This window comes from Vulpes lagopus, chromosome 3 (assembly GCF_018345385.1).
Source record: "Vulpes lagopus strain Blue_001 chromosome 3, ASM1834538v1, whole genome shotgun sequence".
Lineage (NCBI taxonomy): Eukaryota > Metazoa > Chordata > Mammalia > Carnivora > Canidae > Vulpes > Vulpes lagopus.
In genome coordinates, this window is record NC_054826.1 from 107,969,591 (window position 1) to 107,987,345 (window position 17,755).

Genomic DNA, 17,755 nt, shown 5'->3' on the forward strand with positions numbered 1-17,755 from the left:
ACTGTCACTCTCTGATCTCGCTCCCAAGGCTGATCTTGTCAAACCCATCCCTGCCTCACCCATACCACGGCACGCACATGCTAAGTAAATGGACTGGAACTCAAACTCAGGCCACTAACAACCTTAGCACTGGCTGAGTGAGTACCAAGTGAGTACCTGTGTGGAGATGTGGCCTCCACATCTTGAATAAAAAAGGTGGGATTATCAAAATAGTGTGGATGGTATATAATCACATCTATGTGAAAATAACAAAAAATAAAGGTGAGGCACCAGGGTGGCTCAGTCAGTTAAGTGTCCAACCTTCGGTTTTGGCTCAGGTCATGATCTCAGGGTCATAGGCTCGATCCCTGAGTCAGGCTCCATGCTCAACGAGGTCTGCTTGGGATTCTCTCTCTCCCATTCCCTCTGACCCTCCCCCTGCTCTCTCTCTCTCTCTCTCAGATAAATAAATAAATAAATAAATAAAATCTTAAAAAAAAAAATAGTGCTCACTCAGAAGTTATTTATATGGTCATCTAAAACAGAAGTACCCAAACAATGGGATGGCCCTAAAAACGATCCTTCATTTTTCAAGACTCACCATTGGAATGAATGAAGGAGGGCTAAAGGGACGTGCTGCCAGGCTCTGCTGGGGACCAGGAGAGGGGCAGGCTGCTCCACTGGGGAATGGTTGGCCAGCGATGGCACAATAGAATCTTTGCCGTACCCATAGGTGGGGGAGCCATCATGGGCCTCGGGAGAGTCCACGTGTAGCAGATATGATGGGGGCACATAGCTCGGGACTGGTGTTTAATTGTGCATATGTGTTAGCAAGTAACAATGACTTTAAAACACTGAACTGCAATTGCAGGCAGATCACCGTTCACCCCACTCCAGGGTCCATACAATAGAGGGAAACCAAGAGAAGATACCTAAATTTGGGTACCTCCACTCACTGGGAATGGGCCAGGACTGGAACATTCCAGATGAACTACCTCTACTTGGATATAATCAACACATGCATATAACGAATACAAGAAATCTTTAGTCTAGGGGCACGTGGGTGGCTCAGTTGGTTAAGCATCTGCCTTTGGCTCAGGTCATGATCCAGAGGTCCCGGGAGTCCTCAAGTCAGACTTCCTGCTCAGTGGGGAGTCTGCTTCTCCCTCTCCCTCTGCCCCTCCCCAACCCATGCTCACTCTCTCTCTCTCTCACTCTCTCTCAAATAAATAAAATATTTAAAAAAAGAGAAATCTGTATTCTGGATGGGTGTACCCATCTCTGATCTCTGGGGCAGTGGGATTATGAAAAGATTTATTTTCTTTGTATCAGTTGAATTTTTTCATATAGACTGTGCATTATCAGGGGAAAAAAAGATATCTTACTGATAGAAAAAAGTGTGCACTTTGTCTCATTCCTGATACATAAATGGGGCCCTATTATCCACTGCAACACAAAGCCCAACATGACTAGACCCAGCACTTTGGCAGAACTCTCTGGAAAGAGGTGTCCTCCTTTCACAGGAGTTCCAAAGCTGCTCAAAACCCTACAGTGGCTTCCCCTCTGACTCAAAGTAGAATCCTTCATCTTTACTATAGTAGAGGGGCTCAAAGCCCTGGGCCATCTGAGCCTTGGCCTCACCTCTTTTTCCTCGCCCCCTTGCTCACCCAGCTCCCAGACACACTGGAGCCTAGACACACCTGTCCTCCTGCCTTGGGGGCTCCACACCTGCTGCTCCCTTGCCTGGCATGCTCTTCTCCACATGGCTCACTCCCTGGCTTTCTCGAGAACTGCTCACATAGCACCTCATCAATGAGAAGGCCCTGCCTTGCATAGAACATGACCCCTGCCCGTCTTTCTCCAGCCCTTTCTCCAATAAACCCTATCACCTGCTGGTATATGATACCCACTGGTATTGTCTGTTTTATCTTCAGTGTATAGAACAGTGCCCAGGATCTGGAATAGAGACCAGGGCTCACGCAGTGCACACACCTGTCTACGGGGGCGGCTACTCCTCAGCTCCAGCTGCCACTGTCGTGTAAGGATGGGGCTCCCAAATGTTCAGATTTCTCAAGACAAGCCCCAAATTCACATTTTGACATGGAATCTCCCGATTCTTAAATGTCAACTAGTAATTCTTTTCAAAAGCACCGTGCACGTCAATGGGCCGGAGGCCAACCGAGCATGTCTGCGGCATGCCTGTCTGTGAACTCGGAGCCGCCAAGAAATTGAAGATCACTAAGGGTACGATTGAAGGTGGAAAGGCTGGTGTGCTTCAACAGTGAAGGTCAGATGCAAAGTACACACGCAGGCACACATTTCCTTTTGCTCCATTTCAGAGCTGCGCTTGCAAACAGTGTGAGGTGGCCGAGTATATTTAGCCACACGCCTTTTTCCCCCCCTCTACTGTTCAGATTGCATCTCTTACGGCTTCTGCCGTGGCCGAAAACCGGCGTCACCATTTTACTCTTTCACTTAGCAGGAAAATAACTCCGAGGGGAAATTGACTGTGAAGCCTTACAGTGTGCCCCCTCAAGATGGGGAGAAAAAAAGGAAAGAAAGAAATACAATCAAGCACTCACGGTGGAGAAAATGAAGTGCTGGCAAGAGCAGGGCGATGCTGATTCAGAGCACGCGTGCACACAAGAATGCTAATGGGAGCTTTAATAGCTCGTGAGGGGCAGGCTGCCTTGTGCTGCAGGGAGCTTGGGAGCTTGCAAAGGAAGGAATATATGTTCATTTAACGGGAAGTACCAAGTGGCCAAAGGAGAAGAAGGGAACTACCCCACTTCCTGCGTGCAGGGTGGCCACACATTCTCTGACAGGGGGCCTGGCTAGGACTGTAACAGACTCAACTTGGCTACCAACCAGCCCCCCAGACTAAGAAAGATAATGGCTGTTTGCACAGACATGTGCTCAGATCCTAAGCAAGGGACCATTCTGTTGATTCAGAAGTGTGTGTGTGTTGGGCGGGGGGGGAGGTGGGTGTTGAAGGCAGTAAAGTCCACACCACAATTCTGCCTACTGTAAAATCCCACTTCTAGGGACTAAGTAGGAAACAAGGTCATTGGGTTAGTCCATAAAGAAGGGCTTCTTATTTTTCCCCCCAAGAAGACAGAATTTCCAATATATTGTTGGACTTTTGTAGCCAGGATGTGAAACAAAGTGACCCTTTGCTCCTTACCTGTCCTTTCTTTATGAGCAAAGAAGGACATAGAAACAGGCAACACCACCAGAGGGATGTTTCCTGGACAATATTCTCACTGCTTTTATGAATCATGTGTATTTCTTAAAGGTAGGTTTTTGGTACAGAAGTGGCACATAGAAGCAAGATTTTGTTCTTTGAGGGAGGCTGTTGAATCTGCAGCCTGGACCCACAGGTGAACACACACCTGGTGAACAGAGCAGGGGTTGGCTTAGGGGCCTGACTTTGTCCTGCTGCCCTCCGATAATTTTGCTTCTACATAACCATGGAGATGATTTACATGCTCATTCTACGTGTAAAAGCAATGCCTTTGGAATAAGATCCAACCCTCCACGCTCACCCTTGCCAGGTTTCATGGTCTAGTCTGCCCCACTGCCCCTTGTTCCACACTCCCCCGTCACTCATGCTGTGCCTGCACTGTCTCCTTAAACAAGCCCAGCCTCATGGCATCTGTGCATGCTGGTCCCTCTGCCTGCAATGCTTTTCCCATCAGGTTTCAGCTGAAATGTCACACTTGAAGGAAATCTCCCTGCTCTCTCTGCCATGTCCAATGCTGCCCGCTTGCCCACACTATCCCATCTCCCCGTTTTCTTCATACAATGTGACAATACCTGAAATTATTGTATTATTATTTCTTGGTTTATTCTTGTCTATTGCATATCCCTGCACCCCACCCCTCACTTCGCCCTGAACATCATATTATATGCTGTCACCGCTTGGGGTTAGACACCAGCCTTATTGACACCTGGACCCTGGGTGCCTAGCAGGGCATCTAGCCCATGGTCTAGGTGCTCATTATAGTGAATGCGAATGTCAGAGTGATGGAACCCAGGGGCAGAAGGAAGGAGGGAAGGTCGCAAAGTGCCCCACAAGCCGCTGTAGCACAAGCCGAGGCTAGTCCTACCTGTGGTTGGTCCCCAGAAGCACCCTTTGCCTTGATGGTCTCATCTCCTCCTGGCTCAAAATCTTCAGAATAGTCCAGAGGTGGCTCGATGTGAAGCCGTGGGCCAGCTTCCGTTCTGATCTGCACAGATTTCTAGACAGAAAAAGATTGTTTCAGACGTGATGGAACAAACAGCTCGAGCCCTCTGAGGGGTGAGCACGGCAGCAGGCTGACCCCAAGGTCATTTGTCCTTGAACAGCAGCAGTCGTGCTATGAGGCACACCAGCCCCGCACCGACTAGTGTGGGCCGGTCGGACGGGTGGTGCCACCTCTGCCCTAAAGTCTTTATGGCTTTCTACTGCGCAAAGTGTGTTCAGAATTTTTAAAATCAACTCTTTTTGGTTTGAAATACTGTTATCAGTAGAATCTTTTTTTAAGGATGAATGAATTAATTAATTACTGGATCCCAGGACCCCAGGATCACGACCTGAGCTGAAGGCAGATGCTCCACCACTGAGCCACCCAGGTGCATCAGTAGAATTTTAGTGGGTGATAAACTTTCTCAAATTGGCTTTGTGATCCAATAAGTTTAGGAGACCCTGGATTTTCAGTAGGATTTTAGTGGGTGATAAACTTTCTCAAATTGGCTTTGTGATCCAATAAGTTTAGGAGACCCTGGATTTTTTTTTCCCCCTGCAGGACTTCTCGGGGCTGGGGCCAGGGTGACAGTAGCGAGGCACCATGGGAGCGACATTGAAAAGAGGGGACTCCCTCTTGAGTGTCCTGCACATGCACGAATCCACAAGTGAGGGCCTCCTTACACTTTCTGGGCTGGCCTCACTCTCCTGAGGCCTGGCTGCTGGGAGAAAGAAGAGATCTGCCAAGCCAGGTGTACTGAGTTTATTACTCTGCAGAGGGACAGTGATTTAGACCATGCTTTTCCCCTCACACCCCGGGTCAGAAGTCTTCATCCCTGTAAGACTCAGCATCGCCACAAGCTTAGTGGACTTAGCTGTTAGCTTGGTGAGGAAAAACATAATGCTGGAGCCCAACTGCCCTGCAGGAGTCTCACTGGTTAGGACTGAACACCTTCCTCATCCACAGGCACATTGCTTGCCCCATCAGCGCTTCCACACCGAGTGCCAAGTCACTTAATGCAGAGGCCTCTGCTCACTTAGTCCTCATAGCACTCTCAGGGGGAAACTGAGGCACCAGGCTGCAAGCCTCTCACTAAAGGTCACACAGCCAGGAAGCCGCAAAACCCCAGCAGTTTGGCTCCTGGGGCCTTGCTCTAAACCGGGGGTGGGTCAGTGTTTGCTATAAAGAGTAAGTATATTAGGTTTTGCCAGCCATCTGGTCTCTATCACAGTGTTCAACTTTTCTATCATAGCTTGAAGGCAGCCACAGATAATGCCTAAGTAAATGGGCACGGCTGTGTCTCCAGAACACTTAATTTATAAGAACAGGCTGTCGCTGGATTTGGCCCAAGAGCTATAGTTTGCTGATGGACCCCAGTACTAAACCACCATGCTGTACTGCCCCCAATAGGCATGTGAAGAATAAATGTGCCCAGTCTGGGCTACAGTGGCCTTTGCAGAGAAGAGAGAGAAATTAAGATATTTCCTGAGAATATCTAACACTCAAAAAAGTAGGCAGGGGCTTGGCTATAGATCATTCGAGAAAAAGATCTTGGCGTAGGACCTCGGTGGCTCAGTCGGTTAAGTGTCTGCCTTTGGCTCAGGTCATGATCTCAGGGTCCTGGGATCAAGTCTCCGTATCAGGCTCCCTGCTCAGTGGGGAGTCTGCTTCTCCCTCTGCCTCTCCCCTTGTGCTCTCTCTCCCAAATACATAAAAAAAATTTTTTTTTAAAGTCTTGGAAAGAAAGAGTAAATAAGAAGAGAGGCTGAGAAAGGCAGGGAGGAGACAGAGGGGCGAAATGAAAGTGCTCTGGGAGATTTTTCCTTCGCTAGGCCATCCAGCTCTCGGCGATGGCCCACTCTGCTCCGGCTCCAAGTGTGGCCTTGCTGCCTCCCAGGCTGTGTGGACTGGCTCTCAGGGCATTTCTCACGGCAGCAGCAGGGGGTATGGAGGGTAAGTAGTACACCGAATACATAACACCTGGCCAGGAGATCCCTGAGAGCTTTCTTGCCTCGGGCCAAGATGAAATTGTAAGGGCTTTGAAGTTCATCTCCAAGATGGATTTTCTACCACAATTCTGGGGAGGGCGGGCTCCTCCTTCCTCCTCAGGAACCATTCAATAATGCCCAAATGCTGAAATAGAGACAGAGAAAGAGAAAAGGGAAAGAGAGAGAGAGAGAGAAGAGGGAGGGCATGAAGGAGGGAGAGGGTGAGGGGGAAGTGGGGGATGGGGCAGGGGTGCAGAGGGAGGAGCACCTGGCATGGGGCACAGCCTGCCCCCCCCCGCCAGGTTTCTGTTCCTTTCTCTAGAAAGGGAAGGCTTGGACTAGGACCTCACTACTCCCTGTGTGGTTGGTCCGTGCACCAGCAGTACTGGCTTCTCCTGGGGAGTTTGTGAGAAATGCAGAATTTCAAGCCCCATTTTAGAGCTAGGGATGAAAATCTGCATTTTCACAGGAGCCCAGGTGACTTGTATGCACACTGAAGTTCCAGTGGCGTGAGATCTATAAAGTTCTGGGGTAGGTGCTAGTGTTGCCTCTTGTCCCTCATGTGCTCCCTTGTCTTTGGGCAAAAGCACCCTGATTTTCTTTTGGGAAATCCTCTCCCTCCCTGCTCCCAATCCAAGTGTTCACATGGAACTGAGTCTATGGATGGCCGGAGCATAGGGCAGGCCCAGCTGATCTGAACATTAGATCCTCCTGGCCCAGAGTGACTAGCTGATTGGTTCAGGGGAGCCAAAGAGATGCAATAGCAGGGTGACAGAATGGAAGATGGGAGCTGATGGTGGCCATCCTGGTACCACAGAGAGCAACATGGGGAAAAGCAGAGTTGAGGGATGGAGAATAAGCCCTGCTACACTGTCTGAGCACCTGGATCCAGCCATGCCTGAACTGGGCATTCCCACTGGGCAAGTGAAAGAGCTGGCATTAATGCAGCTCTGCTGGTCTGGTCTGAATTATAAATAGGGGAAAGAGCTCCAGGGTTCGAGGAGGAGAGCCCAGGCAGATCTCTCTTCTCTACTGCTTTCCCATACTCCCCTTCCCCAGAAGTGTCCATCTCCCTTCCTAGGAGCCTGGCATGACTGCTTGCCTTGCCAAAAGGCCAGGAGCAGCAGGCATTAAGGCACTTAATAAGCAAGTTCTTACTGAATACTGACTGCATACAAGGTTCTGGAAGCATGTCAAGATAGCAAAAACTGTAACCATCAATGCCCCGGCCTTAGGGAGTTCACACAGCACACACAGCAGAAGAACATGTTTAGGAAGCAACGTTTGACAAAATTAATGTGGTCCAGAAAGAGTTTTAAATGCTGAGTGGGTGCCTGAGAGGGGAATAAATAGTCTTCCATCTGGCCTGCCCTCCCACCTCAGCCCCAGTGAGGTGCCTCTGCCACCACTGGAGGAGATGGGGAGCCGCCTCACCCACACGAGGACGCCCACCTCCCAATAGGAGCACGAGGCTGGCAGGTTCCAACCCAGCCCCCAGGAGGTGCCCGCTCCCTGCCTCCCACCTTCACATGCTTGCAAGGATGATGCCCGAGCTCCTGGCTGGCTCCCCGCTTGGCACGCTGCTTTACCCGGAGTGGGTGTTTGCAAGTGGCTGCTCTCTCCTGCCTACTTGCAGCGCCCAGACCTGGGTGACCCCTGCAGTATCACCCACATACTGGGACAGGATTTAAAAGTCCTGATACCCATACACCCATTTTCCAGTTTGCCAGCCCGAGACCAGCTTTTGTCCTCAGCCACACTCAGCCCAATGCCATGACCAGAGTTACCTGTCTGTATCTCCTGCCCTCCCCCCTTAGCAAAGTGTTCTAAGAGATGTGCACTCAAGCTACTGTCAATTAGAAAGATCAAGGCTATGGGTTGCCCTGTATGGTTGTTCAGGTTGTACAGTATGTAAGTGGCTCCCTCTACAGGTAGGAGAGCTCCGAAGACGCTGACAGGCAGGTTTGGGGTGGGGAGTAAATCTACCTTACTTGATAGGTTCTTCCTGGATTCGGATTCCTCTGATCTCTTACAAATAACAGCGCTCGACACTCTGATGGTCTGTGTCGTGCAAGGTCTCTGTGAAAGCTGATGCTTTATGGGTTGTTTCATTTATTGCCCTCACTGCAGGGGTTCTCAAAACTCAGAAACAGGAAAACAAAGGAAAGGGCTTCACGTTTTTACTCATGGGCTTTCCTGGAGGGTGATTAAGCAAGCTGCCTTTGCCCACCACAGGAAACCGGATACAGGGATACAGCGGTAGAGCGAGAGCAAAGCCTTTGCTTTAAATTGCAATGAACTTGCTTTCCGGGCCTTTAAGAAAGGCCCACCCCACAGTAAATTGCTGAAAGGCCAATCCCTTCACTACCAATTTAATGCTAAGAGCCGATGACGTTCATCAAATCTGACAGCATTTTGGTAAACGAGGGCTCTGTTGATTAGGCTGCTGTCCACCCAAGTATTACAAGGCTGAGGAAGCCATAAATCTTAATCCACTGATAGCAGGAGAAAGATCCAAGGCTGAGAAGTGGTGGGGGATAAAGGACAGTACCAACCAGAGACCATTTATCACCTCCAGCCCAGTCCACGATGCATGAGGCGGCTCGGAAGACAACACGGCGCTGCCATTTGCCTCTGTGGCTCTCCCACCGTTGGAGGGTCCTAGGAAGGGTTTTACAGGTGCAGCCGGTCAGGCTCCAGACCAGTGTTTGTATGACTCATGACCTTCTGGAGCTGGGATCCTGGGGCCCATGTGTCTGAGGCAACCCCCTCTGTCAGGGACATCTCTACCTGAAAGTGCTTCCTACTTGCCAGGCAAGGTCCTAAGAAGGGAGGTTATTCTACTGGAAGAGATGAAGGTCTTGGTCCAGGTCTCTGGGAAGGTGACATGTGGTCCATGGGAGTTTAGAGCAACACTCAGAAAAACATGCAAGGAAGCCAGCTGAAGAGCGCAGGGAGGCCAAAGGGAGGGAGCTGTGCTGGCCAGGGAGAGGCTGAGACTGCAGGGTGTGTCCTGAGACCTCTGTGTCCCCTACCGACCCGGCTGTGGTCAGTGCTGATACACCAAGCGCCTGTGTGGCCCCACCTGTCCTTCTTGCTGGCTACAACCATATAGGAGACGCCCCAGGACTGGGACAGGGCTCTGGTACCTCTCCTGGTAGAGTGGCTTTTAAGAACTAGCCACCACTGGCCACTGGCGATCCTGCTGCCCTGACCACTGCTCACCTCTGGCTGCCTCCAAGAGCAATGAAGCTCACCCAAAAGGGTGAGATCAAGATTGCCTTCCTCTCTATCCTCTGTACCCCAAAATCTGTCTCCATGTACTTTCTACCAGGGAGAAATTTTCTATGTAACTCTACTTCTTGGGGCGAAAGGAAACCCAACAAGTCTCTCCCTCTTCCTCCTGGCAATAGTGCAGTTGGTACATTGGGCCTATCTACTGTCCTGGATGAGAAGCTAGGGGCCCCAGGCCCTGCTCCAGGAACAGCTCGGGGCAGGCAGGCTTTGCATCATGGGGCCTGGCCCTGCCTCTGATCACATCCTAGCAAGGCAGGAGTGGGCATCTGGTCCAGGCTGACCAATTGAGATTCAGATGGTATCTCTCCTGGACAACTTCAACAAACAAATACTGAAAGACCACAGGGATGACATCCTGGGGATGTGTGGAGTCAACAGAGGTGATCGGGGACTCTGGGGGCTAGGGACAGAGATGTGAGGTGGAGGCTGGGGGACAGAGAGACACAGGCTGTGTCATGCTGACAGGGTGGGAGTCTTGCTTCAAAGACTCCTGCCTTGTCTTCCTATAGACACTTGGCCCTTTGGGCATCCTGTGACATGTAGCAGCCAGGGACCTTCCTAAAACATGAGCCCAAACACATAACTCTCCTATTGAACCCTCCCCCAGACAATTTGTCACAATTAAAATGAAATCCAGGGGCGCCTGGGTGGCTCACTTGGTTATGCATCTGCTTTTGGCTTAGGTCATAATCCTGGGGTCCTGGGATTGAGTCCCACATTGGGCTCCCTGCTCAGTGGGTAGTCTGTTTCTCCCTCTTATTCTCTGCCTGCCACTCCCCCTTGCCTGTTTTCTCTCTCTCTAAAATAAAGAAAGAAAATCTCAAAAAAAAAAAAAAAAGTGAAATCCAAACTTCTTCCTGGGATCTTCCAGGCACTGGAGACCCCCGCCAGAACTTCCTGGAGCTGGCTCTGCTCATCCTCAGCAGTCAGGTCAGACATGGCCCCCGGGGAAGCCTTTGTTGCCCACTCTCTCTAGATCAGCTCTTCCCCAGATTCTGGTCCATCTCATCCCACACTCTTTTCTCCCATGTAGCACTTGTTTCTTTGCTCACTTGCTTCTGGCCCTCTGCCTCCCCACCCACCCCCGGTAGACTTGAGCTCCAGGAGAGCAAGGCCCACCCTGCTTCACTCAGGGTGCTGACCCCAAAACCTATAAGCAACCACACTTGCACTGCTGCTCAGCAGAGGGCACAGAATGAACAATGGACTGAGCAAGTGAAGAAACATCCCGGAGCGAAGGGCCCTGAGGCCTCCAGGCAGAGCCACCATCAGCATCCACCCCCCACCAACTACAGCAATGGTCAGGACTGCTGACTGTTTCCTCTGTGCCGAGCACGGCTTGACATGCTCCACAGACCCTGGCTCGTTCAGTCCTCGTTAACCACCCTACCAGGCAGTTGCCATTACCAACTCTACCTGCAGGTGAGGAGACAGGCACCAGAAGTTGAGCAGCTCATCCATGGCCACACTCCTGGGAAGGGGTGAAGCCAAGACTTTGATCGACAGCCGCTGGGTTCCTGAGTCTGTGCCCTCACTCACCTCTCTGGACTTGTCTGTGCCCCTGCCACCGGGTGCTCCTACTTGAAGCAGCAGATGGCCCCCGCTGACAGACTCCTGTGACACACACTGAGCACGCATGGCCTCCTGGCAGCCCCAGGAGGTTTACTGATGATGAACGCAAAGCTCAGAGAGGTCACACCACCAGCTCCAGGGCACACAGCCAGTAGGCAGTTTGACTCCAAAGCCCGTTTCTGTCTCTCCAGGAGCCACGGGTTCTGATAACAGATGGCAGCTGCCACTTGGGCTCAGCTCTGGGGCTTTAAAGGGGGTGGTACAGACTGCATCAAATAGGACCATTTATACCCAGGGCACCGGCTACGTTGCTCTGCTAACGGCTGCCTAGCAGGGAGCGGAAGCCCAGCGCGAGGGCCAGATCTTTCCCTTTTTCCAGCGAAGGAGGAATCTAGCTTTTTAAAAATATATAAAAACTTTTGAATTTAAATGTTAGCAAGTGACTAAGTCTTTTTAAAACTGTGTGAGTCCAAAAAACATTCTCTGGGGGACAAGTTCAGCCCACAGGCCGCAAGCTGCTCACTCTCAAGTCCGGCAGGCCAGTCCTCTGTACGCTTCAGACCTGGTTGTTACGTCTTCTGTGCAAGCTGGGCAGTCCCCATGTCTTCAGAGCTGGGACACTGAGGGCAAGAACTGAGCCTTATCTGATTGTTTCTACCTCCAAAGCCCCACACAGTGCCCAGCCTGGGATAATAAATGCTTGCTACATCAAAATTAAAAGATGATTTCTTTTGGGATGTGGCTTCTAGTCCTCGCACCACTTCTGAATGCTCCCGGATTTATCCATATCAAGGGGGAGTGGTCCCCAAAGCATGCCATGTGGCTGGAGCAGAGTCCATGCAGTAGTGGGAAAGGGGTGGGCTGACCCCCCCAGGACCCCTTCCACTTTCCTCCTAGGGTGCCATTGCATTCAGTAGAGGCCGGAAAGCCAGTCTGTGTTTCCCAGATGCTTTTTCATTAGGGATTCTGGATTCTGCAGCCGATTAGATGGCCTCATACAAGGGAGGGAAAGTAGAAGTGAAATGGAAAGAAGGGGACACACACTGGCTGATGAGCATGGTGATGGAGACGATGGGTTTTTCAAGTGTCCTTCCTCGGGCCAGATAGGTATGGGCCATGTTGCTGTAGCAGGCATCATCTGGGGCCAGTGGTTGTGGCGGTGGCCACCTGGCTCCTGGATGACAGCTAAGGTGATACATCCCTGAGGCTGATCTTCCACCTTTCCCACTGTGTCCTAGGCAGCAGCTTTCCTGGCAGGCTGTGCTAGAAGGCTGGGTACCATTCCTGGGGGACCCCGCTCGCTCCTCCTCTTGCCACCTAGAGACCTTACAAGCACCTGAATCCCTGCATTACGTTCATCTCTGATTAAAACAGCTTGAGTGGTCTCTACGATTAGGCACTGACTGACCCCTGACTGATACGGTGCAGAAGGACAATTAGAGCCTTTGTGGCATCAGGAAGCCAAGAAATCAGCCATGATTAGGGCCTGTGAAGTGTGGGACCACAGGGAGAGGCTGGGGAGGGATGCTAATTAATCTCAGGCCAAGTCTTTTAAATTGCACAGGCTCTGGGGCCAGCCATTAAGTCACAGTCTAAGATGCAAATACGGCTCCTGATAATTGAAGGCACTCAAAACCACAAGAAGGAGGCTCTCAAGTGGGATGTGGAGAAAGGCCTCCTCAATGAAAAATTAACATTCATTGCTGGGGACAAGAGGAGGCCTCTAGGCTGTGTGCCCTGGAGACCTTGCTCATCCGCACTGAGATAAGGCTGTGGGAGTCAGTTGGCCAGGAATACCCTTCAGGGCTTAATCACAGATCCACAAACACAGGGAAGACCAATGGGTTTGTGTGTGGGGGTCATGGGTCTAGGGTTCAAACCTCCCTTAGTCACCATGTGATCCTGAGCAGGTCACCTCTTCTCACTGGGCCTCAGTTTCATCAGTGGCACAATGAGGACAGTTAGCAGACCTATGGGGTTATTGCAGAGATAGGCCAATAAAGCTTATGGAAGTGTTTCCTACAGACCCACATGTACAGCACAGTGTACTTCCCAATATGGGTGACCGCAGGATTAAAGAGGATTAGACACCATTGCTTAAGCCTCACCTCAGACCCCATGGGTCAGAATCTCTATGGGTGGGGCTGCCCACGTGATGTGAATGTGCTGTGGGGGCTGAGACCCACTGACCCCGGCCCAGCAAGGTGTGAGTAACCACCAGGTGAGGATGACGCAGGCAGGAACACAGCACTCAGAGCAAAGCTCTGGGCTTGAGTTCTGAGGCAGTCACTTATTAGCGGTTGGCCTTGGAAAGCTCACGTCGCTTTTCTGATCATTCACCTCCTTGGCTTCCTTAAAAGAGGAAGAACATTGGAACTTGCCTTATAGGTCTGCTGTAAGGACAAAGGGGAGGAGTCATGTGGGAGCTTAGCCCACACCTCATACCTGGTTGGCACTCAAAAATGCAAGCTGCTGGCATCAGCAGCACCCTGACGTGGCATCTTAGGTCTGTGGGGAAGGGTGCTTTGTCTTCTTCACCCACTGCATCCCTGGCATTGAAGAATGTGCCAGGCACATAATGGGCGCTCAAAAAAAGACAGCTGTATAAATGAGTCACCATGACAGGATTGTGAGTCCATCTTGGGGTGGCCCCATCCCCTATCTGGAAGGGAGGATCATGCCACTAAGAGGGGGCAGGAGGGTCCCTAGGCTCCCCCCACTCTCAAGGGCCAGCACTACACGAAGAGAGGACATCAGTAGGGTGCCCAGCTAGACCATGAGAATTCTCAGTGCTTGGATTATATTTCTATTCCCACAATGACCCTGCTCCTTATTCTAAAGCTATATGTCTTGACTCTGTCCAAGGTTTCCAGACCTGGTGCCATCCTCGGCGCTGGACTTTGCTGGGGGCTGTCCGAGAATTGCGTCTTAAAGCTTCCTCTGCTTCTCGGAACAGGGTTCTTCGTCCACCATCTGTACCAGGATGAAGGAAAGAGTCTCAGTGATGCACCAATGACAAGTTCACACCCAAGGAGGATTCATGACTTCAACTGAAAATGCACACTAGTGTGCCCAAAGTCTTGTATATGAAGTAAGTTACTATACTGCTGCTGGTAGCAGCAGGGCATTAGAAAACAGCCAAATGCCCAGGAGAAAGGGAATGGGAAGTAAGTCACAGCTGAATCGGGCAGGTCTATATACAAAAGGAACAATCTCTGAGATATGGAAGCAGGGTACACGCAGTATGTACTACAGGCCAGCATTTGAATAAAAGAGGAGAGAAGGGAGAGAGATTTGTTGAATGAGTGAAGGTATTGCTGGTGACCCAAGTACAAAGACTCCTATTACCTGCACCTCCTTGAAACCTGGACCAAGAAAGGCCTGCTTCTCCCAACTAGTAGCAGGTTTTGGCCTGATTCCTCCTCCCCAAAAGCTAGGAGAATCATTCCATTTCCCTTGTTGTCCTGGGGGCTAGGAAGCTCATGCTAAACTCTAAGCTGAGTGGCTGTGGGTCTCCTGGAGGAAGGTTTTGGGACTTTGCTTTCTCCTTTTAGCTTTTTGTTGTTTTGACTTTTAGTGGCTACTAATGGCTTGGGATGGTTACCATACCCGGGAGTAAGGCAATGAATCAGAACAACACGAATCAAGATTATTGTGCAATGGGCATTTAACATTTCATATATTATTTAATCTTCCTGGCAAGCCTACAAGGTGGGACTAACTATTCCCACTTCATAGAAGAGGAAACTGAGGGTCAGAGAGGGCCCGACTGCCAGAGGTCTCAAAGCTAGACAGTGGCAGAACAGAGTTCAAACCCAGCTCTGCCTCATTCCAAATGTTCTTCCTGTAATTTGGTAGCACACCAGCTTCTCAGACAAAGTGGCCTGCCTTCAAGGGTGCCCTAAGGATGGGTGCCCTTATCAGTTCCATTTAACAGATGAGGAAGCAAAGGCCCAGAGTAACATGGCCAAATTGGGACCCGACCCCATGTGCTCTGTCACTTCATTCACTTTACCACCAGGTCATTTCGGGTGCCTGTATTGGGCTAACCGCTGGTGTGCTCCTGTTCCACTTCACAGACTCTCTGAGCTTTTAGTGCAGGACACATGGGATCGGTTTAAAGTCTGTGGAGTATGGATTAACTAAATTCAGAAATGAACAGTGGAATCAAATATCACACAGGGTTAGGTACTGAAGTGAAGACACAGCCAGTAAAAATCGAGTATAATTTAAATTATTCTAGACATTTCCTTCAATTACTGGCACTACGAAATGTAAAAGCCGGGAATTTAGTGCTCTGACCACCTCTGCCCTTGGGTAATGGAGGCCAGGGCTAAGTTTTAAAAGGTATAAAAAGGGATTTCTCTCTCTCACGCACACACTCATGCTCTTTTCTCTCTCTCTCTCTCTCTCTCTCTTTTTTTTTTTAAGAGAGAGAGAAAGTGCACGCACGTGCAAGCATGAGGAGAGGCAGACGGAGAATCTTAAGCAGGCTCCATGCTCAGCACAGGTCTGACACCGGGGCTTGATTTCACAACCCTGAGATCATGACCTGAGCTGAAATAAAGCGTCAGACACTTAACCAACTGGGCCACCCAGGTGCCCCAAGCTCTCTTTCTGCCAAAGTGGGTATAGTTAACTAGCTACTTGCTGGTAAGTTTATGTGCATGGGATAGGGCTCCACTGTCCCAAATTTGACCCCCCCAGTGTGTGGCTGGGCCCAGGGGGTCCTGTGCTCACCATGTGTTCCCTCGGCATGTGAGGCACTTCTGGTGAAGTCAGAGTGGACAGCTTTCCGGGGTGATGTCTTCAGCTCAGAATTGGCCCCATTGACGTAGACAGAGAAGCCCTGCTCCAAGTGCTCCAATCTCAATTGCATGGGGTCCTTGGTTTTCAAATGCTTTAATATCCTGGAAGAGAAACGATTCCTTGCTCCTTGTTATGTGAGCCTGGGCTGCCGCCCACCCCCATGCAGTGAGAGAACCGCTGCTCTGATGGGCAAAACGCCTCTAATCGGAGGCCGGGTGGCGGGTGCCCAGCTGTTCATCTACAAACAGCCTGTAAGAGGCCCATTACACACACGGAAAAGCAGCAAGGGGGAGATGGTTTCAGGCCCTGCAGGGGTGTTTCTGCTTTCGTGCTGAGGTTCAAACGCACGTTAGCGACAACGCAGGCACACACCGACCTCACCCCGCGGTGGCTGAGACATGTGTTAGCATTGCCACCACACAGCCTGGGTTTCCTGGGATGACCCCAATTTCATGCATCTCCACCTTGTGTGGATAGTGTTAACTTCTCCAGAGTATAATAAAACATGGGTTTAAGGATCTTAGGGTTCTAAGCTTTTGCAAGAGGTTTCATAGAACATCTACAAATCAGAAAACATCCTCCATCACACCAGGCAGACTGACTTTTTCCTTCAGTAATAAATGTGTTCTCCAAAGCTCACCCCTGATATCTCAAATGTCATCATTTTATATTCTGATGCAGTGAAAGAATATATCAAAGCAGGCATTCGTTCAAGATTCATGATATGATTATCACCTTTTGGCTAAAAGGGTCTTGGTGTGAACATGGGTGGACCCCTAGTTCAAGTCTTCTCAAAAACCCAACCTCACTCCTCAGGCTCCATCCTTGGCCAACTTCTGATATGGCCAGTACCATAATCAGTGGGCAGCATCCTCGCCAGCCCCTCCAGAACCATCCCATCTGTCGCCAAATCCTTCATTGTCTTTACAAACACCTCCATGCACCCCCACATCAATGAGATTTATTTCCACACAAGAAGAAATACAGACAACCAGCCCGCGTGGCAACCAGCATGCATCTTCTTTGTGATTAAACACATTACTACCAAACTGGCAAAATGCAAATTTTTAAAAATAATTAGTAATCACATAAAGGGTGTGTAGTAAGTGCCAAACTCTGTTCTACCTGCTGTACTGATACGGTAGTTGGTTCTTGTTATTCGTGGTAGTTTTATTCTATGAAATCACCACAAATGCTGAGTTAGCGAATACCGAAACTTTGTCCCTAGGGGAAAATACAGGATTTGGTTCCTGTGAGCCTCTGCCGCAACACTTCATCAACTGATCAATACATAACCTTGCTGTGTGTTTCTGTTTAAAGGCACTTTATTTGATACATAGTTGATACACCTCACAGGCCAGCAATGCTCTAACTCAGGCCTGAGGGAAGCCCACCCAACACATTTGGGTATTTTCTGTATTTTCTGTGTAGAGACAATATAGTCTTCTTGCACTTAGAAACACCACGCGGTACTTCCGCACTATGCCTGGGGGCCAGTTTAAACAGCAAAATCACCACTAAAAAGCATAAAAATGTGGAAAACATGGCACTAAGTATATTGCAAAAAAGGACACTTGCTTATGGAATAAGGGCTGAAATAAGAAGAGGGAGTGTTCCCTTGTTCTACACCAAAGGTGGGAATGTGCATGTTGGGCAACCAAAAAATTTTTGCCATCCTGCACATGTCTTTGAATGCCCACAAAAGCACTGCAAATACTGACGAATAAATTTTAGTGAGTAGGTGAATTCATATTTAGGGAACCTATGAATTATATATTATATATTATATTATATATAATTATATATTATATATTATATATATTATATATATTATATATATTATATATTATATTATATATTATATATTATATATATTATATATTA

At 49.6% G+C, this 17,755-nt stretch overlaps 1 protein-coding gene across 4 annotated transcripts in view; it reads right to left on the reverse strand.

The window, feature by feature from the left end:
* The window catches only part of LOC121487491 (katanin interacting protein), a 193,377-nt gene that overhangs the window by 116,225 nt on the left and 59,397 nt on the right, over positions 1 to 17,755 (reverse strand). For 3 of the 4 annotated variants that reach the window (XM_041749279.1, XM_041749278.1, XM_041749281.1), the window contains exons 4-6: positions 15,803 to 15,972; positions 13,938 to 14,035; positions 4,089 to 4,220 (exon numbers count right to left, since the gene is read on the reverse strand). In XM_041749279.1, coding sequence (XP_041605213.1) covers positions 4,089 to 4,220; positions 13,938 to 14,035; positions 15,803 to 15,972 — 400 coding nt within the window. Of the gene's footprint in view, positions 1 to 4,088; positions 4,221 to 13,937; positions 14,036 to 15,802; positions 15,973 to 17,755 lie in introns of those variants that run through there. The other variant, XM_041749282.1, reaches the window with a different exon arrangement.